The 26,092-nt window shown below is 42.6% G+C and overlaps 2 protein-coding genes across 4 annotated transcripts in view; one reads left to right on the forward strand and one right to left on the reverse strand.

Annotated features, from left to right (window-relative positions):
- Window positions 1-1,381, reverse strand: part of LRRC34 (leucine rich repeat containing 34) — a 19,769-nt gene extending 18,388 nt beyond the window's left edge. The window contains exon 1 of one of the 3 annotated variants that reach the window (XM_049709794.1): window positions 894-1,381. In XM_049709794.1, the coding sequence (XP_049565751.1) occupies window positions 894-993 (100 nt within the window). In that variant the 5' untranslated portion in view covers window positions 994-1,381. The remainder of the gene's footprint in view (window positions 1-893) is intronic. The other 2 variants (XM_033429563.2, XM_049709793.1) reach the window with 2 other exon arrangements.
- LRRIQ4 (leucine rich repeats and IQ motif containing 4) lies at window positions 1,314-22,108 on the forward strand. The gene is given in 9 exon segments (XM_033429590.2): window positions 1,314-1,442; window positions 4,199-4,754; window positions 4,756-4,851; window positions 4,853-5,095; window positions 5,097-5,249; window positions 15,198-15,371; window positions 16,823-16,961; window positions 17,980-18,176; window positions 21,836-22,108. Coding segments are annotated over 8 exon segments (1,680 nt in total). The 5' UTR covers window positions 1,314-1,442; window positions 4,199-4,229; the 3' UTR covers window positions 21,989-22,108.
- The last annotated feature ends 3,984 nt before the right edge of the window (window positions 22,109-26,092 follow it).

A 26,092-nucleotide genomic window follows, 5' to 3' on the forward strand; every position in this document is an offset into this window, starting at 1 on the left:
CATATTAGGAGAAAATAATAAACCAGTCTGCAAAGTGTAAAGCAAAACCTAGGAATAACCAATTACACAAGAAAATGTCAAGACTCTAACCTAGATTTCATTTTTAATCCACACCGGAGTCTTGAATTCCAAATAATTTTTACTTAACAGCCTGTTTAAAAAATTCTAGTTAAGGGCTCATTTTGGAGGTGGTTCCCAATGCCCTCCTATACTGGAACAGCCAAGTACTGGGAAATCGAAGGGTTGAGGATGTCATACTTGGGTGCCTATCCAGACCGTCTGTGTGACGCTGAACAAGTTACTTAAATTCTTCGATCTTAAATTTCCTCTTATGCTAAAAGCAGAGTATATCAATGCTCATCTCATGGTGCTTTGAGGAATACGAAGGCTTCTGGCACAATTCCATATCTACAACAAGTGTCCAAAATGGAAATGGTGGAGGGACAGGGCGTTCACACTATACCTAACTTGCTACCGGATAATTCATGGGTGCAGAAATACTTAAAACCGAGCTGGCGTCGAGGTGCAAAGAGCGGTTTCCAGACCCTCTCGCCCACCTGGGCCCTGCTCTCTGGAGACTGCACAAAAAGGGGCCCAAGAAGTATATCCAGACAACCTTCTCAAAGACCGTAAGAGCAAAGCGACACACACACTTTAGTACTTCAGGACAACCCACCGCGCGAACAGCGTACCCGCTGCGGGAACTTGGGGCTCCGCTCCCGCCTGCGTTTGGGGGCGCCCCGAAGTTCCGGCCACAGCTGGGGTTCCCAGGGGCACCCTCCCGCCGGACCACCTCTGGCCCGAAGTCTGCTCGAAGGAATGGGCCTGGCCCCGACGGCCCTCGCGCGTTTCGTCCGGGCCAGGCCGGCGCCAAAGGACCCTCTATTTCTTACCGCTACCGTCGGCCGCCGCCCACGCCGGAGTAGGGGTCGTAGATGGGGCGGAAGGTGGGGTCCGGGACTCAGGCCTGGCCTCCTGCGGGCTACGCTGCATGCTCTCTGCATCCCGCGGGCCGCAGCAGCGGCGTTGTCATGACGACCGCGCGCGTGCGCCAGCCGCCCCAGGCAGCCAACGATCTGCGCCGGGAGCGGATCCACCGCGCGACCCTGAGCGCCGGAACCAGCCGGCTGTGGCGACCTTCGCCATTACTCCCTTGGTCCCTGAGGCCTGATTGGGCGGGCAGTGACCGCCGATGCTATGGAGGCTCCTAGGTCACCCCGTCTGGGTCCAGGTCACCTGCCCTGGGTTAAAGACACACTGAGGGAGGGCACCCTGGCTCCTTTGCAGGGAGAAGTTCTCGAGGTTTAGGGGGCCCAGCTGATGGGCTAGGGCCCGGGGATACAAAGACGATTATGACACAGTCCTTTCCCCAAAGTGTGCACATACCTGCGGAGGCCAGGCGCAAAAGCACAGAGTGGCACTAGCACAGATAGGGCGCGAAGGTAAGGGAGCATAAAGAGGCTTGTCGATCAGTCTTGTGGAGGGGTGGGGGCATCAGGGAGGGCTTCTTGGAAAAGGTATCATTCTGACTGGCCGGGGTGAACCTGCCAGAGGGCAAAACTGCTTTGTGCGTTTCTGGATATGTGCAGGTTCTTGGGGCTGCCCAGATGAGCCCAGACTGTGTATTGGGGGCGAAGGGGGAGCTGTGTGGCAAGCGAGGCCAGATCCACGTGGAGTCCTGTGCATCCTCTGAGAAGCAGAGCTGTTATGGGGCAGGGCGCTGGGAGCTCTCAAATGGGGAACAGCTGATGGAGGATGGATTTGACACGACCTAGGGGAGATGCAGTATGAAGCAGCTCAGGAGAGATCATAAAGCATCAGCTAAGACTGGACTTTGGGGAATGAGAAGGAGACAGAACCCAGCGATAGTTACAGGGTAACATGTTCAGGATTTGGTACTTGGGCCTGGGGGAGAGAAAAAAAGGAAGGAGGGAAGGAAGGCCCTCTATTTGGGGTTACCATAGATCGAAGAGAAGTGGAAGGCCCCTGTAGAGCAGCGGTCCCCAACCTTTTTGGCACCAGGGACCGGTTTCGTGGAAGACAATTTTTCCACAGACGGGGGTTGGGGGGGGAGGTATAGGGGGTGAAAGGGGCGGGGGATGGTTCAGGCGGTAACGTGAGCGATGGGGAGGGCAGATGAAGCTTCGCTCACTCACCGCCACTCATCTCCTGCTGTGCGGCCCGGTTCCTAACAGGCTGCGGACCGGTACCGGTCCATGGCCCCGGGGGTTGGGGACCCCTGCTGTAGAGGACTCTGGAACCAGTCAGAGACTCCTTGGCCTGAGCAAAGGTGTAAGGAAGATCCTCAAGGTAAAAACAGGCCAGTTAGGAAGACAGTTCAAAGGTGAAAAACAAAATGTCTGAGTCCTCTCTCCTTCCCACTACCCCACCAGCCAATTCCAGACCACCGCTCCACTGCCAAGAAATTGTGCCAGGCAAGGCAGAGGTCTCTTGAAACCCTGTGCCTCAAGAGATTTTTAAGCATCACCCACAGATTTTAAGCATCACTTGTATTTCTTCAGATTACACATGATGATGATAGAAAAGACAATTATATTTTCATTTATCCCACGTGCTACCAACAAAGTTGAGAGGTAGCCTGAAATACCCAAGTGTGAGTGTAGGTGCAATTCAGCACCCGCCCTTCCCTATTCCTCCCTTAAAGTATTTTGAGTTAAGAAAATAGGGGAAAGAGAGGTTGAGGATTAATTAATTGCTGCTCCAGGGGAAGGGAAGCATACTCTTCCAAAGGAGCAAGAAGGGCAGAATTAGACTTTTGTTCTAGAGAGTGACTAACAAACAGGGTCAGAACAGAATAAACAGGAAAGAACTGCTTTAACCAGGCAAACGGCACTACAGCACTGTTCTCCCCGTCTGCCTTAGCAAAACAAAACAGTATTTACACAGAACGACAGCCTGCAATGTCAAAATGCATATCAAATAGGATGGTCAAAAAGACACCACATGTACAGCTCATTTCCATTAGTACCTTTCTCATCACCCCCAGTGATTTCCAGGTATGGAGGAGGGATGTAGTTTGGGAAAAAAAAAAACCCCTCCCTGATTGGGGGGAAGGGGAGCAGGGGAGAGGGATGCTGAGTGGATTCACTGGGTGCTTATGTGTCAAGAACTCGGAGTAGAGGTCTAACTCGAATCTGAGATTTCTAGAAGTCAGAACCAAAGAAAATATGTGAGGATGTCATTGTTCCTTGTCGTCCCTCGGTGTCCTAAGGGATTAGTTCCAGGACCCACTCGGATCCCAATATCCGTGGATGCTCAAGGCCCTTATATAAAACAACATAGTATTTGCATATAACCAATGCACGTCCTCCTTGCATCCTTTAAATCACCCCTAGACCACGTATAATACCTAATACAATGTAAATGCTATATAAACAGCTGTAAATACCATGTAAAAGCTATGAAATAGTTGCCAGGGCACGGAAAATTCAAGTTTTGCTTTGTGAAACTTTCTGGATTTTTTTTTTGGGGGGTGGTACGCGGGCCTCTCACTGTCGTGGCCTCTCCCGTTGCGGAGCACAGACTCCGGACGCGCAGGCTCAGCGGCCATGGCTCACGGACCCAGCTGCTCCGTGGCATGTGGGATCTTCCTGGACCGGGGCATGAACCCGTGTCCCCTGCATCGGCAGGTGGACTGTCAACCACTGCGCCACCAGGGAAGCCCTCTACTGGCCTTCTTTACATCCACAACTCTCTGGGGGATTGAAGGAAAAATGCAATTTTTGTTTCGTTTTTTGGCCACGCAGCTTGCGGGATCTCAGTTCCCTGACCAGGGACTGAACCCAGGTCATGGCAGTAAAAGCCCAGAATACTAACCACTAAGCCACCAGGGAACTCCCCAAAATGCAGTATTTTAAAGTACTATTTTTTTCCTAATGTTTTCTCGGTGTTTATGGTAAGATCAATGATCTTTTGCAACCTTCCACATCCAACCTGAAAATAGAATCAAAAGAGGCATTTCTAAAAATTGAAATTAGACAATCCTTCTTTTAAAATATAAGTCAACCTGTTAGGAGAAAGAGGGGTATTCTCCCAACATGAAACACAAAAGCCTACATTTTATGTTGTGTCGTAGTGAGCACTCAGTTTAATCAACTAAACTTTATTTCTCTTAAGGATACCAAATCTGGTGGCAAGTAAACTGATATTTTTTTTGTTTCTTTTCACAATATTTCAGATTTTGAATATTTGAACTTTCCATCAGAATAATGTCAAATGACAGCACAAAATCAGAACATTCATCTAGAATTCATCAGAAAAATGATCCACAACAGGTCTCTGATAGAACATTTTTCATTGACGCTTCTAATCAGAGCTTGCTTACCATTCCAGCGGAGATTTTAGGCTTACGAGAATTAGAGGAAGTGCATCTGGAAAACAACCAGATTGCAGAAATCCCCAAGGATATTCAGCATTTAAGGGATGTCAGGATCCTCTACCTGAACAAGAACAAGCTGAAGAATCTGTGCCCCGAGCTGGGGAAGCTGAGCAACCTGGAGGGCCTGGACCTGAGCGACAACCCGCTCCTGGCCTCGTCCCTTCGGGTCCTCGGCGGCATCTGCAAGTTGCGTGAGCTCCGCCTCTACCGCACGGACCTGGCGGAGATCCCCACCCTCGTCTGTAAACGCCTTCACCACCTCGAGCTGCTCGGACTGGCGGGAAACCACCTGAAATCTCTGCCCAAGGAAATAGTGAACCAGACCAAACTGAGGGAGATCCACCTGAAGCAAAACCAATTTGAAGTTTTCCCTCTGGAGCTGTGTGGTCTCTTCAACCTGGAGATCATCGACCTGGATGAGAACAAGCTAAGTGCCATCCCAGAAGAGATTGGGAACCTGACGAAGCTGAAGAAGCTCTACGTGGCCTACAACAGCCTGCCTGCTCTCCCGGAGTCGCTGTGCCAGTGCTCCAAGCTGTCGGTGCTGGATTTATCCCACAATCGCCTCCACTCCGTCCCGCACACCCTGGCCGAGCTCTCGCAGGTGACGGAGATTGGGCTGAGCGGGAACCACCTAGAGAAGGTGCCGCACGTCCTTTGCAGGTGGACCTCGCTGCACCTGCTCTACCTGCACAACACCGGCCTGCGGGTGCTGCGCCGCCCCTTCCGACGCCTGGTTAACCTGCGCTTCCTCGATCTCAGCCAGAACTATCTGGAACGCTGTCCACTGCAGATCTGTGAGCTGCAGAACCTGGAAATCCTGGCGCTGGATGATAATAAAATATGCAAGGTACCGATCCCCTTCCTGGCTGTCGCTATGCTCCCACCAAGGGCCCTTCCGGCCCTAAGCTGGTGTAGTTCTGTGTCTAAACATCAGGAAATTCGAACTGAGTTTACGAGTGAAAATCGTAACAGATATATCCAACAGGGTCACCATTTATGTTACTTTTCCCGCTCTGAATAGCAATAGTGATCATAAACGGTAGCTGATGTTTACTTACAATATGTACGTGCCGGTCACTGGGCTAAATGTTTTACATGTATTGATATTATCCCATTTAATCCTCACAATAACTTTTCGATGTGGCTGATATTATCCTCAATGATCTATGAGGAAAATGAGGCATGCGGAGCTTAACTAACTTGTCAAGGCCACACACCTGTACATGAGAGAGTCAGGATGCCAACCCACAGCACTGGGTTGCAGGGTTCATGTTCTTAACAAGACTACCTCCTAACGGGGTTTCCTGAAACAGCATAGTTCTCTGACACATACAGCCTTAGGCTTTAATGTTCCATTCACGGGAAACTGCAAAATCAGTTTGTCCCTAGAGAAACTCTCCCACATGTGTGCAGCGTGGTGTGTTCAAAAACGTTCATGGTAACATTGTTGATAATCATGACGTACGGGAGATAATCTAAATGTCAGTTGGTAGAGGAATTCGCAAGTAAATTGCGGTATGTTTGTAAAATGGAATACTACACAATAATTTAAGTGAACTGGAGTTATACGTGCCAATGTGGGTAGATCTCAAAAGTGTGATGTTTATTAAAAAGTAAAACACCTAATGGCAGAATATTATATCACATATAAATCTTTAATCACACAAAACTACATACACACAACACACAACACATTTTATGGATATTTTTATATGTAATAAAAGTATAAAAATATGTACTGGAAAAAAACTCACAAAATTCCTAATAATGGCTGCCTCTTGGAAGAGGGAGGAAGTCAAGGAAATGAAGATGGGATCATAACTCAATTTGTTTTTTTTTTTTTTTTTTGCGGTACGCGGGCCTCTCACTGTTGTGGCCTCTCCCGTTGTGGAGCACAGGCTCTGGACGCGCAGGCTCAGCGGCCATGGCTCACGGGCCCAGCCGCTCCACGGCATGTGGGATCTTCCCGGACCGGGGCATGAACCCGTGTCCCCTGCATCGGCAGGCGGACTCTCAACCACTGCGCCACCAGGGAAGCCCCAAGAACTCAATTTTAATTGCAGTAGTTCATTTTGTTCATTAACGAAAGGTTTGGACGGCGGGTACAGATGCTTTTTTTTATTTTATGTTTTTATTGAAATATAGTTGATTTACAATGTTGTGTTAGTTTCAGGTGTACAGCAAAGTGATTCAGTTGTGTATATATATGTTTCTTTTTCAGATTCTTTTCCATTATAGGTTATTACAAGATATTGAATATATCTTTTTTTTTCATATTTGAAATTTTAAAAGAACAGAGTTCTGTTAAAAGCAAAAGACAACTGTAGAGAGAGAGAAAGGGAGGTTTGGAAATCAACAACAGTAACCAAATATTAGGTCTGTTTTTCCTAGCCGTGAACACCACTCTCATGTACTTCATACATTATAAAAGACCTAGCCTTAAAGTTGTTTTTTGTTCTTTTTTAATCTTTTACTTGACTTTCAATTTCTAGAACTTTGGGTTGTTTTTTTTTTTTTTTGGTTTTCCTCATTGCTAGAGAGTTTCAAAACTGCCTTTCAGGAAGTAAATATTTTGATGATGACTTTAAGATTTAGGAAAAGAATCTAGGACTCAATTTCTACTTAGGTAGCAGCCCACCTTGGAGGATTTTCGAGATTCTGTGAGAAGTCCTCTGCCCGGCTCCCAATTCTTCTGCAGCTCATGTAAGAAATTCCTTTTATAGTGAACAAAGTCTGTCATTCCACAGTTGGGAGTGAAAGGCTCAAAATATAAAGCACCCTTGGGAAGTTCACTTAAATCCTATTGAGTCACGAGTGATACCTAACCCTTCCCTGTGAGACATTTTAAGAAATCAGGGTGGAGGAGGGAATCACACACAGATGGCTCCTTAACAAAGATTAGCCTCACCCAACACCAAGTTTTACTGCAAGTCAAACTGCACCTAAATGTGAACACGTTCAATGTTATTATGTTGAACATGAAAATCTCCATGTACCAGTGCTTATTATTCTTCAGTTCTTATGATGGTATTTCTGCGGCTTTTGTCTTCCTTTTTCAATTTCCTATTATGCCTCCAGCAACCTCCCAATGCATTTCTCTCCATAATGACACGTTGCCTTTAAGCCAACGCCTTATCACACCCCAAAATTTGCCTCATGGGCTTCTGGCACTAGAAGCCTGGCCAGTTGCTTTTTCTTTCCTAGATGGAGGCAAAAATAGCTAACTTTCAGTGTGTATCTAGATGGATTTTATTTGTATGGTACATTTCTATTGTTGACTGAAAAAAGACAGACAACCTAAAAGTTGAGAATTATGTTTTATTTGGTGGACAAAACTGAGGACTTAAGCAGGGGATGCAGCCTCTCAGATAGCTCAGAGGGTCTGCTCCACAGAGGGAAGGGAGGAGCCGGGATATATAGGACTTTTTGCAACAAAGACCAGGTAGTCAGAACTTCAAAAGATTACTGTTAATTAAAGAAAACCAAATTCTCAAGTTAAGGAATTTAGCGCATTTCTGTGTATGGGAAGGTGCAAGAGTCTGGGCTCACTGAAATCATTCCTTTGATATGCACCTCAGCTATCTAGGGCCATCCTGAGTCTCCTCAGGGTGCACCGTGGAGGGTGACTGCAGTGGCTGAGGGCTTGGGAGTGGGCAGCCCATTTGTCTCCATCCTGAGTTCCCTCAGGGCTCACTGTCAGGGGGCTGCAACATCTTTTGTTTTACTGATTTGGCTGGTAACATTTTTCATTCACACTATTAAGGGGGAAAATTCAACCTCAGAATGGCTACAGCTCAATTATAGTGTCAGCAATAATTGTTCTCATTTGACGCTCGGCAGGTTTTCTGTACATCCAAGTTTACTTACACTATACTTTGATATGACTATGACGGGATTAATTATTAGATCTTAAATATCCTGGGGGAAAAAAATCTTTAAAATTCAGTAGGGATATACATCTACGCGTGGAACAACTCCTACAGAACACCTACTGAACGCTAGCAGAAGACCTCAGACCTCCCAAAAGGCAAGGAACCCCCCACGTACCTGGTTAGGGCAAAAGAAAAAACTAAACAGAGACAAAAGGATAGGGACGGGTCCTGCACCAGCGGGAGAGAGCTGTGAAGGAGGAAAAGTGTCCACACACTAGGAAGCCCCTTCGCGGGTGGAGACTTCGGGAGGCGGAGTGGGGGAGCTTGGGAGCCGCGGAGGAGAGCACAGCAACAGGGGTGCGGAGGGCAAAGCGGACAGATTCCAGCGCAGAGGATCGGGCCGACCGGCACTCACCAGCCGAGAGGCTTGTCTGCTCGCCCGCCGGGGCGGGCGGGACTGGGAGCTGAGGCTCCGGCTTTTGTCGGAGCGCCGGGAGAGGACTGAGGTTGGCGGCGTGAACACAGCCTGCAGGGCGTTGGTGCGCCGCGGCTAGCCGGGAGAGAGTCCGGGGAGGGGTCTGGACCTGCCGAAGAGGCAAGAGACTTTTACGTCCCTCTTTGTTTCCTGGTGCACGAGGAGAGGGGATTAAGAACGCTGCTTGAGAGAGCTCCAGGGACGGGCGCGAGCCGCGGCTAAGAGTGCGGAGCCCAGAGACGGACATGGGACGCTAAGGCCGCTGCTGCCGCCGCCAGGAGGCCTGTGTGCGAACACAGGTCACTAGCCACACGCCCTTCCGGGGAGCCTGTGCGGCCCGCCACTGCCAGGGTCCCGGGATCCAGTGACAACTCCCCCGGGAGAACGCACGGCGCGCCTCAGGCTGCAGCGTCACGCCGGCCTCTGCCGCTGCAGGCCCGCCCCGCACTCCGTGACCCTCCCTACCCCCCCGGCCTGGGTGAGCCAGAGCCTCCGAATCAGCGGCTCCTTTAACCGCGTCCTGTCTGAGCAAAGAACAGACGCCCTCCGGCGACCTACACGCACAGGCGGGGCCAAATCCAAAGCTGAGCCCCTGGGAACTGTGAGAACAAAGAAAAGAAAGGGAAATCTCTCCCAGCAGCCTCAGAAGCAGCGGATTAAAGCTCCACAATCAACTTGATATACCCTGCATCTGTGGAATACCTGAATAGACAAGAATCATCCCAAATTAAGGAGCCCTGTGGATGAAAGGCTCTTGGTGCTGCAGCCAGGAGTCAGTGCTGTGCCTCTGAGGTGGGAGAGCCAACTTCAGGACACTGGTCCACAAGAGGCCTCCCAGCTGCACATAATATCAAACAGCAAAAATCTCCGAGAGATCTCCATCTCAACGCCAGCACCCAGCTTCACTCAACGACCAGCAAGCTACAGTGCTGGACATCCTATGCCAAACAACTAGCAAGACAGGAACACAACCCCACCCATTAGCAGAGAGGCTGCCCAAAATCATAATAAGTCTACAGACACCCCAAAACACACCACCAGACGTGGACCTGCCCACCAGAAAGACAAGATCCAGCCTCATCCACCAGAACACAGGCACTAGTACCCTCCACCAGGAAGCCGACACAACCCACTGAACCAACCTTAGCCACTGGGGACAGACACAAAAAACAACAGGAACTATGAACCTTCAGCCTGCAAAAAAGGAGACCCCAAACACAGTAAGATAAGCAAAATGAAAAGACAGAAAAACACACAGCAGATGAAGGAGCAAGATAAAAACCCACCAGACCTAACAAATGAAGAGGAAATAGGCAGTCTACCGGAAAAAGAATTCAGAATAATGATAGTAAGGTTGATCCGAAATCTTGGAGATAGAATGGACAATAGAATGGACAAATTGCAAGAATCAGTTAACAAGGACCTAGAAGAACTAAAGATGAAACAAGCAACGATGAACAACACAATAAATGAAATTAAAAGTACTCTAGATGGGATCAATAGCAGAATAACTGAGGCAGAAGAACGGATAAGTGACCTGGAAGATAAAATAGTGGAAATAACTATTGCAGAGCAGAATAAAGAAAAAAGAATGAAAAGAACTGAGGACAGTCTCAGAGACCTCTGGGACAACATTAAACGCACCAACATTCGAATTATAGGGGTTCCAGAAGAAGAAGAGAAAAAGAAAGGGACTGAGAAAATATTTGAAGAGATTATAGTTGAAAACTTCCCTAATATGGGAAAGGAAATAGTTAATCAAGTCCAGGAAGCACAGAGAGTCCCATACAGGATAAATCCAAGGAGAAATACGCCAAGACACATATTAATCAAACTGTCAAAAATTAAATACAAAGAAAACATATTAAAAGCAGCAAGGGAAAAACAACAAATAACACACAAGGGAATCCCCATAAGGTTAACAGCTGATCTTTCAGCAGAAACTGCAAGCCAGAAGGGAGTGGCAGGACATATTGAAAGTGTTGAAGGAGAAAAACCTGCAACCAAGATTACTCTACCCAGCAAGGATCTCATTCAGATTTGATGGAGAAATTAAAACCTTTACAGACAAGCAAAAGCTGAGAGAGTTCAGCACCACCAAACCAGCTCTACAACAACTGCTAAAGGAACTTCTCTAGGCAAGAAACACTAAAGAAGGAAAGGACCTACAATAACGAACCCAAAACAATTAAGAAAATGGGAATAGGAACACACATATTGATAATTAACTTAAATGTAAATGGACTAAATGCTCCCACCAAAAGACACAGATTGGCTGAATGGATACAAAAACAAGACCCATATATTTGCTGTCTACAAGAGACCCACTTCAGACCTAGAGACACATACAGACTGAAAGTAAGGGGATGGAAAAAGGTATTTCATGCAAATGGAAACCAAAAGAAAGCTGGAGTAGCAATTCTCATATCAGACAAAATAGACTTTAAAACAAAGACCATTACAAGAGACAAAGAAGGACACTACATAATGATCAGGGGATCGATCCAAGAGGAAGATATAACAATTGTAAATATTTATGCACCCAATATAGGTGCACCTCAATACATAAGGCAAATACTGACAACCATAAAAGGGGAAATCGACAGTAACACATTCATAGTAGGGGAATTTAACACCCCACTTTCACCAATGGACAGATCATCCAAAATGAAAATAAATAAGGAAACACAAGCTTTAAATGATACATTAAATGAGATGGAGTTAATTGATATTTATAGGACATTCCATCCAAAAACAACAGAATACACATTTTTCTCAAGTGCTCATGGAACATTCTCCAGGATAGATCATATCTTGGGTCACAAATCAAGCCTTGGTAAATTTAAGAAAATTGAAATTGTATCAAGTATCTTTTCTGACCACAACGCCACGAGACTAGATATCAATTACAGGAAAAGATCTGTAAAAAATACAAACACATGGAGGCTAAACAATACACTACTTAATAATGAAGTGATCACTGAAGAAATCAAAGAGGAAATCAAAAAATACCTAGAAACAAATGACAATGGAGACACAACGACCCAAAACCTGTGGGATGCAGCAAAAGCAGTTCTAAGGGGGAAGTTTATAGCAATACAAGCCCACCTTAAGAAGCAGGAAACATCTCGAATAAACAACCTAACCTTGCACCTCAAGCAATTAGAGAAAGAAGAACAAAAAAACCCCAAAGCTAGCAGAAGGAAAGAAATCATAAAAATCAGATCACAAATAAATGAAAAAGAAATGAAGGAAACAATAGCAAAGATTAATAAAACTAAAAGCTGGTTCTTTGAGAAGATAAACAAAATAGATAAACCACTAGCCAGACTCATCAAGAAAAAAAGGGAGAAGACTCAAATCAATAGAATTAGAAATGAAAAAGGAGAGGTAACAACTGACACTGCAGAAATAAAAGAGATCATGAGAGATTACTACAAGCAACTCTATGCCAATAAAATGGACAATCTGGAAGAAATGGACAAATTCTTAGAAATGCACAACCTGCCAAGACTGAATCAGGAAGAAATAGAAAATATGAACAGACCAATCACAAGCACTGAAAAAAAAAAAAAAAAAAAAAAAAAGAATGAGTCATTGACCTAAATCTTGTTTCCAAGACTCAAATGTCCATATCAGTAAATCAGCAAACATTTGTCAAGAGCCTACTCTAAAAATTACCAGCCTTCATTGTGGAAAAGAATCATCTGGGCAGCCTGTTTAAAAGACAGAATCTTTGTCCTCACACACAGAGATTCTGTGTATTGTAAAACTAACATCCAAGGTGATACTGAAGCAGTCACCTCTGGGACTGTGTTTTGGGAGCTAGTGGCCTGCCATGTACCAGGATGTATCTTAGCGGACGGTGGTGATAAGGCATCATATCAACGTTTCTTCACGTCCACTCTTTTGGAGCCAATATAGAATATCTCTGGTCATACATGCAGCAGCTGGACTCCAAGATATCTGCAAACGAAATCGAAATGCTTTTGATGAGGTTGCCACGCATGTTTAAACAGGAATTCACAGGCATAGGAGCAACGCTGGAAAAAAGGTGGAAGTTGTGTGCCTTTGAAGGAATTAAAACTACCTAACTGTGAAGAGCAGCAAAGTCTCTGGGTATGAAACTGCCTGAACCCAGCCAGGGCTGTGCAGTGAGCGCCCAGGAGGTTTGGGGCTGGTCCAGCGCAGGACCTTTATGGGGCCATCAGAGCCTGACTCTAGTTACATCTGTGGCGTTCTCTCGTGAGTGGAAATGTAATTGTGTACCAGTTCCCTAAAACAAACAAAGCTTCATACTGTGACAGATCTGTTTGCTACGAAAACCAACGATTCCACGGTCATGATGGCAAAACCTAAAATATGCTACGTTTGAGAATAGCTCACCAAGTAAAATATTTAAAGTTAATGATGGTGTGGCAATGGTTGTTGCTAGGCTACAGAGTTGTTGTATATGTAATCTATAGCTGAAATCATTCAATGACATTTTCCTGAAAGTCTTTCTGTTTTAGTAAAAAAAAAAAAAAAAAGAGAGAGAGAGAGAGAAAAAAAGTAATTTTACAGTGAGGAAAATAAATCATACCAAAAGAAAACTTGAATATGTGTCTGAACAGTTACTGTATTTTGTAAATTAAGTTATATGCTGTTATAGGGACTTCTGCCTTATTGAAGAGGCAGAAGATGTGATTGTACTCCTTGAGAATGCTTTACCAAGAATATTATTTTTCTAATGTAACAGTTCTCCATCATAAGTTCTTTTAACATGGACAGCATAACAATTTTCATAAAATGTAAATAAAAGAAAAACTAGTGCTACTGTCTTGTACTTGGTATAAAATTCAGGTTTCTGCATCAAAATAAACATTTAGTAAATATTCCTGTTACAAATTTTATAGCAAAGATATTAATTTTTTTCAATAAATATGACTTCTACCAAAAAAAAAAAAAAATTCAGTAGGCTTTTGAAAAAGAAAAGCTAAACCTATGAACGAAGTAAACAGCAATAAGAGTGAAATGACTAGGTTATAATGAAGTGGTTAGATTGAAAACTCTTTCTCCATTATTTTGGACTGCATTGAATGCAGATGCTTCCCATTGAAGGGATCTAAGGGCCTGATGAAGAATTTTGAAATAGCCAAGAAGGAAAGCTTAAACATCAGTTTCTCTGGAGGTTGACTTGTTCTGAGTTTTCTTTTTTTAATGTTAATAAATAAGTAAAACTGTAAGCAGTTTATAACTTTTTAAGAAAATGAACCCTCACACTACACAATAAAGAGAAAAATGGCTTATGGCAGATTCCAAGTGTATGAGACTTTGGCCTGTAGGTCAAAAGAAAGCCCACTACAGAGATAATCTATTCACTAATTATTTACCTATTCCACCCATCTAGAGAGAGATTGGGTTGAGCCAAACCCTATTAACCATTGTCATGAAAAGTAGAGTGGCAGATTAGGGAATGGGTGGGAGGAAAGCCCAAAGGCTGAAGCAGGGACCCGTGAGGAAGGATTTGCCAGGGAACTATATTTCAAAATGAGTTAAGAAGCTATTAAGACACAGAGTTGGGCCTTTTTTCCTACAAGAAAATAGGTATTTCTGTAACATAATCAATAGGGTGATTGTGTCACATATTTTAAGAGTGAGATTTTTCCATGTGGTTCCAGAGGGCCAGAAAGAGGCCAATAGGTGGATGTATTAGTGACACAGATTTTTGGCTTGACAGGAGAAGGAAATTTGATAAGTAGTGGTCTTCAGCCAATGAGCTTTTCATCCCAGGAGGTGGTGTTTAAATATGGGCTGGATGGCTAGCGATGGAACATATTCCACCACCATATTAGAGGGTTAGAATAGAGAGACCTTTTTAAGGCCTTCCAACTCTGAAAGTCTGGGAGTGGGAGTCTGTGAAATGCCTGCCTAATATCAGGACAGATAGCCTTGGGATTCACTGGAGGGCAGAAGATATAATTGTAATTCATTATTTCCTTCCAACTGAGATTTTAACTAAAGTTTCAGAATTGCTGAGCTAAAGCCTTTAAGGGTGAGAGGTCATGTCACTAAATTGATCAGTTCCAATAACAGAATTAATTATGAATATTATAGTTGCAATATTACACTAATAAGCTTAGTACTTTTTCTTTCAGTAGTGTCAAGCATTTGATACACTACAGCTTAAAAATTTGCAATAAAGTAGGTTAAAAATTGCTCTAATTTTATCCAGTGCGTAAAAGTAAAGAGCAGAGAGGCTGGGGGAAAGGTAGAACTCCAGACTTTATATATCTATGAGTATAAATACTATATATGCAAACATATGGGCTAACTTTTCATCAGTAGGAGATGCTAAATTGCTCTACTTATTTTTTAAACATTCTGCCTCAAAACTAAAAGCCCAATTTATTTTCTTACTGTTAAAAATAATCTTGACCTGAAACTTATCTTTTTGGAATACTTCCAGTTACCGTCACACTTTGGTTTACTTTCAAAACTGAAGATTCTTGGACTAACCGGAAACCAGTTTCCTTCCTTTCCAGAAGAAATCCTTTCTTTAGAGTCTTTAGAGAAATTATACATTGGCCAAGATCAGGGAGCCAAGCTTACCCATATACCAGAATGCATTAGGAAACTCCAGGTAAGCCTCCCCAAACGAGCAGGCAAAAAATTATACGCCCTGATTCCTTACATTGGCTGATACTGAGAAGACATGGTGTTGTTCTCACAGGTTGCATGTGGAATCATCCATACAAGATTCCTAGCTCCCAGCAAGCAGTCACTGTTACGCTTTGAGGCTTCCACTGTCTTCCTAAACAGCACCGGGATCCATACTCCAAGAATATTTTATTGTAATTGCTCTTGGATATGTCAAGCCATACTTGTTTCTACTGTGTGCTTTGGCATGTTTTATTTGCAGAAACTGAGCCATACCACTTTGCAATTAATTTCCACTTTTAAAAACTATTCCCTGAAAATGATACTATTTTGAAGTTAAGGTATCATACAGATGACATGGCTGGGAGTCTGCATTTTGGATGGGACAGTCTGATTTCCCTCCCTGCATGGTGGAAGGCGTATCATGGTGTACTTAACTATTGCACCAGGTTCATGCTGAAGATGGGTCCACAGCACTATGCTAAATCCTAGCAAAGCAACAAGATGACATCATTCAAAGTAGCCATACCAGTGTGTCTTTATGTATGCGTACTTTAAAGATTTTTTTTTTCATGTTCCTGGTGCTACACTTTAATAATGATAAACTAGGTGTAACTTTAATAATGATAAAGTAGGTGTAACTACATAACTCCCAGTCCTGGAACTGAGCAATGGCATGTACAGAACAGGTACGTCTCACCTATTCCTAATTCTCTATTCCTTTGCCCTGTGTTCACAGAACTGCTTTCATCAACTTGCTCCTGGTACATGTCACGCCACACTCTCCAAAATCTTAGGGTGAAATGCAAACATTAAAATCTTGCCCAGTGAATCTGAAAATAGTTAACCTATTCTCTGTACATTTTGGTTACATCCACTTGGGCAATGTTGGATTGATGTCTGTGGCAATTGCAATTCTGTAGCAACTGCCACAGAGAATTAGCTGTTGAAAGGGAGCAAATGATATTTGTAGTTAAATGATCCAAACTATTTTTCCATAAAGTTCTCGTGAAACAAATAAACACTAGATTCCCATGTTCTCTTTTCCCTGCATACGTGAGAACCGCAACTGATGGCTTAACTCAAAAATAATTGTAGTTTTTGATGATGATTCTTTAAATGTGTGTTTCCCTTTACCCCAATGCATAATATCCCCATTGAAAGAACATGGAGGGAATTCCCTGGTGGTCCAGTGGGTAAGACTCTGCACTCCCAATGCAGGGAGCCCAGGTTTGATCCCTGGCCGGGGAACAAGATCCTGCATGCATGCTGAAACTAGGAGTCCACATGCAGCAACTAAGACCCAGAACAGCCTAAGTAAATAAATATTAAAAGAAAAAAAAGAAAGAACATGGGAACTCACAGGTGATTCTGGTTACCATAATTCTTTTATCAATGTAAGGGTCATTATGGTATACTCTCATGTTATTTCAGAGTCTTAAAGAGCTGTATGTAGAGAACAATCATCTCGAGTACCTGCCTGTATCCTTGGGATCGATGCCCAACTTGGAAATTCTTGATTGCCGCTGCAATCTGATTAAGCAACTTCCAGATGCCATTTGCCAAGCACAAGGTGAGGACTCTTTGTAGATCCACAGCCCAGTGGAGTTTGAGACCAGCGTTGAAGGCTTCCTTGCCCTACTAAAGATCAATCTCAGTGATGAGAGCTTAGACCTACCCCATCATCTCCTTGTAGAGCTTCCTAGTAGTGTGGGGAAGGCCAGGTGCCAGGTTAGCACAGCTAAGAGCCTCACAAAGGCAATTAGATTGTTTATTAAGAATTGAAAAGAAAATAGCAACTGCTAAGAAAGTTAGCACTCATCCATATAGTCATTATGCCATGAACAAGAATTTACTGAATACCTACTATCTGCCAGAATTTGGAGTTGGGGGTCCTGTATTAAATTTGCTTTAGGTCAATAAGTCACTTGAATAAAAGGAAAAGGATTGACCCAGAGTAATGAAATTAGCAAGGGGGGACTTTTGGAGCTACATGATTGACATGAAAAATCATACATGATTCATATTTGAACATGCAAACATTTTCCACTAGGCTAAACCACTATTTGTAAATCCATCCATTCGCTGAACAGGCTTTTGCTGAGATCCTACAGGAACCAAACAAAAACTTTTTCTTTGCCATGATGTGCTGAATCTTCAGGTTTATAGATGTGTTTTCAAGCTATGACTTATTCTTTAATGAAAGGAGGATGAAGGAATATGAGTGGAAGCTGTTGCCTACCCATACCCATAGGACATAATTCAAAGATTAGCGGCAGGGGCGGGTATGAGGTACTCCTTAGTCATGCTCCAGACCGTGCATTTTTATCCTCTCTTTGATCCCTGGAGGAATGGAACGTTCTCAACATTTTTTAGTATTTACTATTTTCCTGTCTCTAACACTGATTTACACTGGCTCCAACAACCTTGAGTTGTTATGAAAAAGAGAACTTGGTTTGCCTCATTAAATGTGCCGTCTTTTGTTACATGGCATAGGAGGAAACATTTCAAAGTGATTGGACTCAAGAATGCATGCTTTAATTTTGCTTGTTTTTAAGACAAATTCATTATTTAAAAAAAAATCATTTCAGCTTTGAAAGAATTACGGCTCGAGGACAACTTGATCACCCATCTTCCAGAGAATCTGGATAGTCTAGTGAATCTAAAAGTTCTGACACTGATGGGCAATCCCATGGAAGAACCCCCAATGACAGTGTGTGCCGAAGGCGCTGAGGCTGTACGGGCGTACCTTAAAGAAAGAAGAAATATGAAGACAATGGCAACAAAGGTAAAATCAGCAAAAATTTTGTATAACGTATTCACAGTTGCTTGGAGTGGGATTAGTGTTAAACTATAGATATATGAGGCTGCTCTTTACACATCTATACCTTGAGAATAGAGATTCTTATTTACTTTTATATCCCCAGGGCTAAGCGAGAGAGTTTTTAACATCATCCTAGCATTTTTTGTCTTTTCTGTTCCTTTTCTCTGTGTCAGATGAGAAGCAGACAAATAGGCAAAAGAAACCAAAACTTCAAATTCCCAAACTATCTAAAACTGTTGGACTATTCACTGGAGTGAAAAGCTGATGTTAACAAAGTCAGTAAGATGAGACTGAAAAATTAGAAATGAAAGCATTTATGGATCAGAGGTCTAGAGACCAGAGTTCTGCTCTGCCCCTAACTTAGCATCAAAGGGCTAAGAGCCTTGTCACTCTCCTCCTTGCCCACCAAGCCCATGGAAACATAAGGATATCCCAGACAGCCCAGGAACGTGTCCACTTCAGTCAGTATTCAGTATTCTTCATTCAATTGGTCCAAACCCCCATCATCTCAAACCCAGATGACTGCATTAGCCCTCCAACTAGTGTCCCTACTTCCTCACCTGCTTCCCCTGTGATACATCTTCCACTCAGCAGTCAGACCTATGCTGTTAAAACCTAGGTCAGATCTTGCCATGCCTCTGCTGAAGTGGACAGCTCTCCATGTTACCTGAAATAAGAGTTAGTCTTTGGTCTGTAAGACCCTTTATCGATGGCCCTCAATCATATCAGACCTAACATCCTCCCTTTCCTGGTAAATATTGTGTGATACCTCCTTTACGCTTCTGAAATTAAACTCATAGATAATATAAGCTACCACAAACATAATTTTAATAAATCAAAATAATGCCCGAGCTGCAACATAAAGGAAAAAAGTTTATGTTAAAATATTAATTTTAATATGTATATACTCAGGAATGAAAATAATATTTGGGGGATACTTCTTAAAAGCATTTTGAAAAGCCATGCACCCTCTTGCACATTTTAAAATTGATATTTAACCTTTTTTGTCACTAAGTTTAAATCATTGCAAAGGATTTACTTTCCAGTGAATTTTACATACTGACATCTTAAAATAGAGTTGTTATATCAGTATTTTAAATGTATCCAATGGAATCTAAGTACCATTATGATTTGGTATGTCAGTAAACAAGTTATCTTACATGCAAAAATTTTATGTCATTTCTTTTTCTTCTTGAACGTGTATTTCCATTCCACTTTCCCCTCAGAATTAACCTTAGTGTGTGTGTGTGTGTGTGTGTGTGTGTGTGTGTGTGTATGTCATTTACGGATCACCTCATACTTCTAGGCTACAAAAATATTTATATAAATTAAAATTTTTTTCTATGATCACAGTGTTGTAATGTTCTGGATTGAGTCTTAGTGAAATTAGTAGTAGTATAAAATTGACCAAAACAATATAAAATCTATTATAAATTTTGATATTTAATTATTTGACTTACAGGAGTTTTGGTAAGACTTTTTCACATAGTTTATACATCCTTGCATAACTATTAATTATTGCTAGAATGAGATAAAGTTTGGCATCAGTTCCATTCTTATTTTTTATTTTACAGATGAGAAACCTCATTTAAATTCTTAAGTTGACAAGAATGGAAAAAGGTGTTTTTTTTTGCCTATATTGTTTTGTTTTAAGTGACAGGGCCTCACATATCTCTGAACTTCTTCCAGATATATCCCCAAAAATAGATAGCAGGCTCTAAGCTGACAAATTAACTTCACTTTTCTTGAAGGCAAAGAGCCGGAAACCACCTGACTTATAAAAGCATTGGTTACCCAGTCTTTAGAGCCAACATCAATTATTATTATTATTTTAATACATTTATTTATTTTTGGCTGCGTTGGGTCTTCGTTGCTACGTGCAGGCTTTTCTCTAGTTGCGGCGAGCAGGGGCTACTCTTCGTCATGGTAGGTGGGCTTCTCATTGCGGTGACTTCTCTTGTTGAGGAGCACAGGCTCTAGGTGCACAGGCTTCAGTAGTTGCAGCACATGGGCTCAGCTGTTGTGGCTCGCGGGCTTAGAGCACAGGTTCAGTAGTTGTGGCTCACGAGCCCAGTTGCTCTGCGGCATGTGGGATCCTCCCAGACCAGGGCTCGAATGCGTGTCCCCTGCATTGGCAGGCAGATTCTCAACCACTGCGCCACCAGGGAAGCCCCATAAATTTGTTTTCTAAGTCTGTGAGTCTCTTTCTGTTTTGTAAATAAGTTCATTTGCATCTTTTTTTTTTTTTTTTAGATTTATAAGGGTTTCAATTTAATGAGATGGTCAGGGTAGGCCTCATTGGGAAAATGACTGTCTTAGCTCAGGCAGCCATTACAATATATCATAGCTTGGGTGGCTTGAACAACAGAAACTTATTTTCTCACAGTTCTGGAGGCTAGAAGTCCGGGATGGTCCATGGTGCCAGCATGGTCAGTTTCTGGTGAGAGCTCCCTTCCTGCCTTGCAAACGGCTGCCTTCTCACCGTGTCCTCACATGACAGAGAAAGAGCAAGCTTTCTGACGTCTCTTCTTACAAGAGCACTGATTGCATCATGAGAGCCTCACCCTCATGACCTTATCTAACCTCATTACCTTCTAAGGCCCAATCTCCAAATACCACCACATTGGGCATTAAGGCTTTTCAACATACGAATTGCGGGAGCAGGGGACACAATTCAGTCCATAGACAATTCAGTCCATAGCAATGACAATTGAGCAAATTCTTGAAGAAGTGGAGGGGTGAACCATCTGAATATTAGGAAGAGTGTTCCAGACAGAGGAAGCAGTAAAGGCAAAGGCCCTGAGCTGGAGCAGTGCCTGCGTGTGTCTGCATTGCTGGAGCAAGTGAGCAAGGGGGAGAGAGTTAAGAGATCAGGAGGGAGGGGCAGATTGGATAGGGCTTTGTAAGCCATTGCAAGGCCCTGAGTTTTGGGGGGGGGGTGGTTGTTTGTTTGTTTGTTTTTGTTTAAGATGTGGATTTATTTAGAGAGATACACATTCCATAGACAGAATGCCGTCCATCTCAAGAGGTGAAAATGACCTTGGTAGAAACACACTCCACAGACAGAGTGTGGGCCATCTCAGAAGGTGAGAGGCCAGGACTTGAGTTTTTATTCTGAGAGAAACAGGGAGCCACTGGCAGGTTCGAAGAGTCTACTAGAGAAGAGATTTCCTGAGCAGGTGCGAAGGAATAGGATCTCAAGAACAGGTAAGGGCCACCTGTAGGTAGGAGCGCAGGTAGTCCAGGAACAAGAGGAAGGCAGGGTACAGGCATACCCATTCCCCTTGCTGTGCACTGTCACCTCCGCCATCTGGCAAATTATACAGTCATGTGTTTATTGTTTATCGTCTATTCCCCTCACTGGGATGTGAGTTCCACAGAGTCAGTGACATTGGTATTTAACTGCTGTTTCCCAAATGTCTAGAACAGTGCTTGGCACATAAAGCACCAAATACTTGAAAAATGCTTTGCCTGGATGACTGGCCAAGTGAGAAAGAGAGAAAATAAGGTTCAGAGTTCTAGTGACATTCATTCTCCACATCTTGAAAACTACATACCAGAACAAAGAGCTGTAACCATCCCCAGTCCACCGTGGTACGAGCTGATGCTGTTCTTGTTTTCAGATTCAGGCATGGTGGCGTGGAATAATGGTACGCAAAGGATTTGGGAAATTTGAAGACCTGCTAAAATTGCAAAAGAAGGGGAGGAATTCTCCAAAAGATAAGAAAGGAAAGCAGAATGTAAAAGGAAAATCTGTCAAGAAAAATAAGAAATAATTCTATAAATGTATGAATTGAGGTAATGAACCCTGATGGATTAAGAATCTCTAGGAATTAGATGCCTACCACACAAAAATTATTCACAGAGTTATGGTTATATATAAAAATAAAGGTTCTTTTACTGAAATGTTGATGGATAAAAATGCTATGATGCCTGGGAATTGCTTCAGAATAATATCAGGGAGAGGTAAATGTGAAGAATCCAACTGAAACAAGATTGGCCCAAAAGAAGCATGTGATAGGTACATGGAGGTTCACTCTACTATCATGTCTACTTTTAAAACTTTTAATTATGAAATAATTCACAGGAGGTTCCAAAGAAATGTACAGGGAGGTCCATGCACCCTTCACCCTCCCTCAGTGTTGACATCCTACATAACTATAGTATAGTAACAAAACCAGAAAATGGACCTCACTACCAGCCACAGAGCTTATTCAGATTCCATCACTTATACATGCACTTTTGTGTGTGTGCATGTGTGTGTCTGTGTGTGTGAGTGTGTGTAGTCCAATGCAATTTTCTTACATGTAGCTTTTGTGAAGCCACCACCACAGTCAAGATACAGAATTGTTCTATCAATCACCACCAATCTCCCTTGTGCTATTGCTTTTAGTCACACCTACCACCTACCCCTCTTCCAATCCCTAACCTGTAATTTTGTTATTTCAAGAAGATCATGTAAATGGAATCACATAGTATGTAACATTTGGGGACTGGCCTTTTTATACTGTATAATTCACTTCCAGTCCATCCAAGTAGTGCAAGTGTCAATAGTTCATTCCTTTCTGGTTGCTGAGTAGTATTGCATAGTTTGTTTCACCATTCACCCTTTGAAGGGTGTTGCTCTGTTTCCAGTTTTTGGCTAGTATGAATAAAGCTGCTATGAACATTTGTTCATAGGGTTTTGCATGAGCACAGGTGTTCATGGAATTCATGGGAATGCTGAAAGAAGTGAAGAATCATTACCTAAAACATCCCCATTTATACCACTCAAGACCTCCTCACCCTTTTTTTTTTTTTTTGGCCACACTGTATGGCTTGTGGGATCTTAGTTTCCTGACCAGGGATTGGACCCAGGCCAACAGCAGTGAAAGCAGCGAGTCCTAACCACTGGACTGCCAGGGAATTCCCATGATGACTTTTTCTTTTAGAGTGGTATTGATTTCAAATTCTACATGTCTTTCAAGCAATGATTGCAGTATGAATTATTAGTGTAGCAAGAAGAAAGCAAAACATAACTTGACTGGAGCATATCAGAATAGAAATGTGTGAACAGACCCCTCTGCCATGCAATGAATTTCATGCTCTAGTAAGAGAAAAATAAAAAATTCCAAAAATCACTTAGAGCAACACAGAAACTTAAATGAGTTAAGTAGGTTTTATGTGGCAAATTCCATGCCAAAGAAATGCTCACAGGTAATATGTTAATTTGTTTATTTTAGCAATAAAATATTTTACTTTATTTTCACAAGGTATTTTTTGATACTGGGTTTTGAATTTTCGACCACTTTTAATGAAGATTTGTATGTCAGTGGCCATTATTAGTGTTCATGGTTTATACCTGAGATAAAAGCCAAGAGAACAAAAAATAATATACCACTGAAAGGAATACTTTCTGATAAAAATGTGAGTGGACCACATTAAGATACGTATAATGGTAAAGAATATGAAAATGTTCCACAGTTTGTGCCTTTCACATTAGAATTTCACACACACACGCACATACACATAAACACACACCCTTATATTTAAAATATTTAGGAAAAGAGAGGCAGAAAATTCCAGGGCAAGACAAAGGGAGATGCAGTACCAGAATCTAAGCATTTTTGTCAGGGCTTCTAAACAGCAAGTGAACTAACTATATATCAAAACAAATGAAAATCCATTGAAAAGTATCATTCTTGTTTTATAAAATAGAGAATAAAGACATGCTCACATTAGATTATTATAGACAATATATATTTACAAAGCTCGTGTACTGTAAATCCCACCAAACAGCCCAGAAGCTGGTACTCCTTGATTTCACCGGGATTCACTCTTGTTCTTTTCCTCTCCCTTAGGATGGTGTGTAGCTTAGTTGAGCCTTGAGAAGTCAGCTTCCTGAAACCCACCATGGTCAAAGTGAATGCTGCTTTTGTGATCTTGGTCAAAGCCTTCTAGTTCTTCCTCTTGTGAGGCTGGGAGGATCCACCTCTTCATTCCTATCTCGGTGATCTCAGGAAGTTTGGTCACGGCACATAACAAGTGTCTAAAACCATTGTCCACGCTCCTGAAAAGCTGATGGCTGAAGGCTAATATCCAGCTCGGTTAACTCTTTGAGGAGCCACAGGTTTTGGCAGAAGATGGTCCATTCTGCATCACAGATGCTGTCATTATAGCTCAGGTCCTGCTTCCGCAGCCTGGGCAGGTGACCTGTCTGGATTACCGATGCTGAAAAACAAAATCACTCTAAATGCTAAAAGCCAAGGATACTTTCTAGTGTGACCATTTCCCACTTCCAATAACACAACACAGTAGCTCCAGGATTCATAATGACAAGACTGATACTTAGTAATGAAATGTTATTAGCTAGCAGTTTTATTCAGGGCATCTGAAATTACTCTAGTAACAAATTTCCTTTCTGCATTTCATGTACAGCTTGAAAATGGATTTTTCTTTCTCTTTCCAAATCCCATTCCAAAGAGTGTCTTTTTTGTCGAGTTCCTGCTCTCTGCTCCACTGGAGTCCCAACTCTTACTGCAGACTTTCTCTAATTAAAGGGGAAGGGTGATGGCTCACTGGCTTTAACTCAGGACCATTTCTGAATAGTTTTCTTGCTGTTTAATGCTGTTTAACTATTCATTGCTTATTCATTCTTCATTCAACAGTTATTTAATTGAGCACTTTCCATGGGCAAAATATGCTTGGATAATTTCTAATTCATGGGTCAATTAGAGACTTTAATACATGGATCAAGTTTTCCTTTGAATAGCACATATCACAGTACTACCCATAATGGCTCTCAATAAATAACAGTTAATGATGAAGCTAAGAAAAGGAGTTAGGAGAGACAGCCAAAGCAGACAGGACATGCTTCCCTTTTCAGCCAAAAACAGGAATGGATTACAGAGATGAGATGTGTAGAATCTCAGAGTTGGAAGGGACCTTGGAGGGCTCCTCATTCAACCTGATCAATGATCAGAGAGAAATCCCTCTCACAGCTTCTCTACTGGGGACCAGCCCAACAGAGGGCCTGAAGTCCCTCTTCAGGTTGCTCCAACAGAGGGAAGCAACTCTCAGCAGGAGGAAGCCATGCCTCTAGGCCCTATCTGACTTTCCCCACTGCCCACCTCAGCCTGCTGGGAACCTCAGCTCCTTCCTCGTGCCAACCATGCAGTGTTGGACAACAGTCAGGTCCCCTCAAATGTCCCCCCATAGGCTTAAACACGCCCTGGTCTTTCAATCATTCCTCACACATCATGGCTTCCACACCAAGTGGGATGCTCCATCCCCATCATTTTCATCATCCCGGTCAGGACACTCAACAGCTGCATTTGGTCCCTAGGTGTTCATGTTGATCGTGTCCCTTCCTATCTTTCTGTCTCAGAACATTACTCACCATGTTCTCAAGACCTAGCTAAGTGTTAAAGATAATGTGCATGCTTTTTCCCTTTAGAAAATTTTCTATTACAGACATTTTCAAACATATAAAAAGTAGATGGAATAGGAGTGAGAACTCCCATGTTCCCATCAATCAGCTTCAATGCTATTTTCATTACACTGATCTTGGCTCATCCAGTTCCCTTCCCCTAATTTTTGTTTGTTTGTTTTTTAGTATTTTAAAGCAAATCTCAGACATTGTTTTACCTTTCCTATACTATCTGAATTTTCCAATGATGTGAGTACTCTATTTATTATATTTTAGTATTTTATATGCGTTATATTTTTTAAAATCTGGGTAATAGTATCATAGGTCATGAAAATACTATTTTTGTAGCTTACTATATGAAAAAAACCAATGCTGTTATTTACAAAAGAATAAAACACAAACTACTAGGGATTAACAAATTCTTAAAGTTTCTATTAGAAATAATCAAAACAGTTAAGTGGCAATGCTTAAA

The sequence above is a fragment of the Orcinus orca genome, chromosome 5 (assembly GCF_937001465.1).
Source record: "Orcinus orca chromosome 5, mOrcOrc1.1, whole genome shotgun sequence".
Lineage (NCBI taxonomy): Eukaryota > Metazoa > Chordata > Mammalia > Artiodactyla > Delphinidae > Orcinus > Orcinus orca.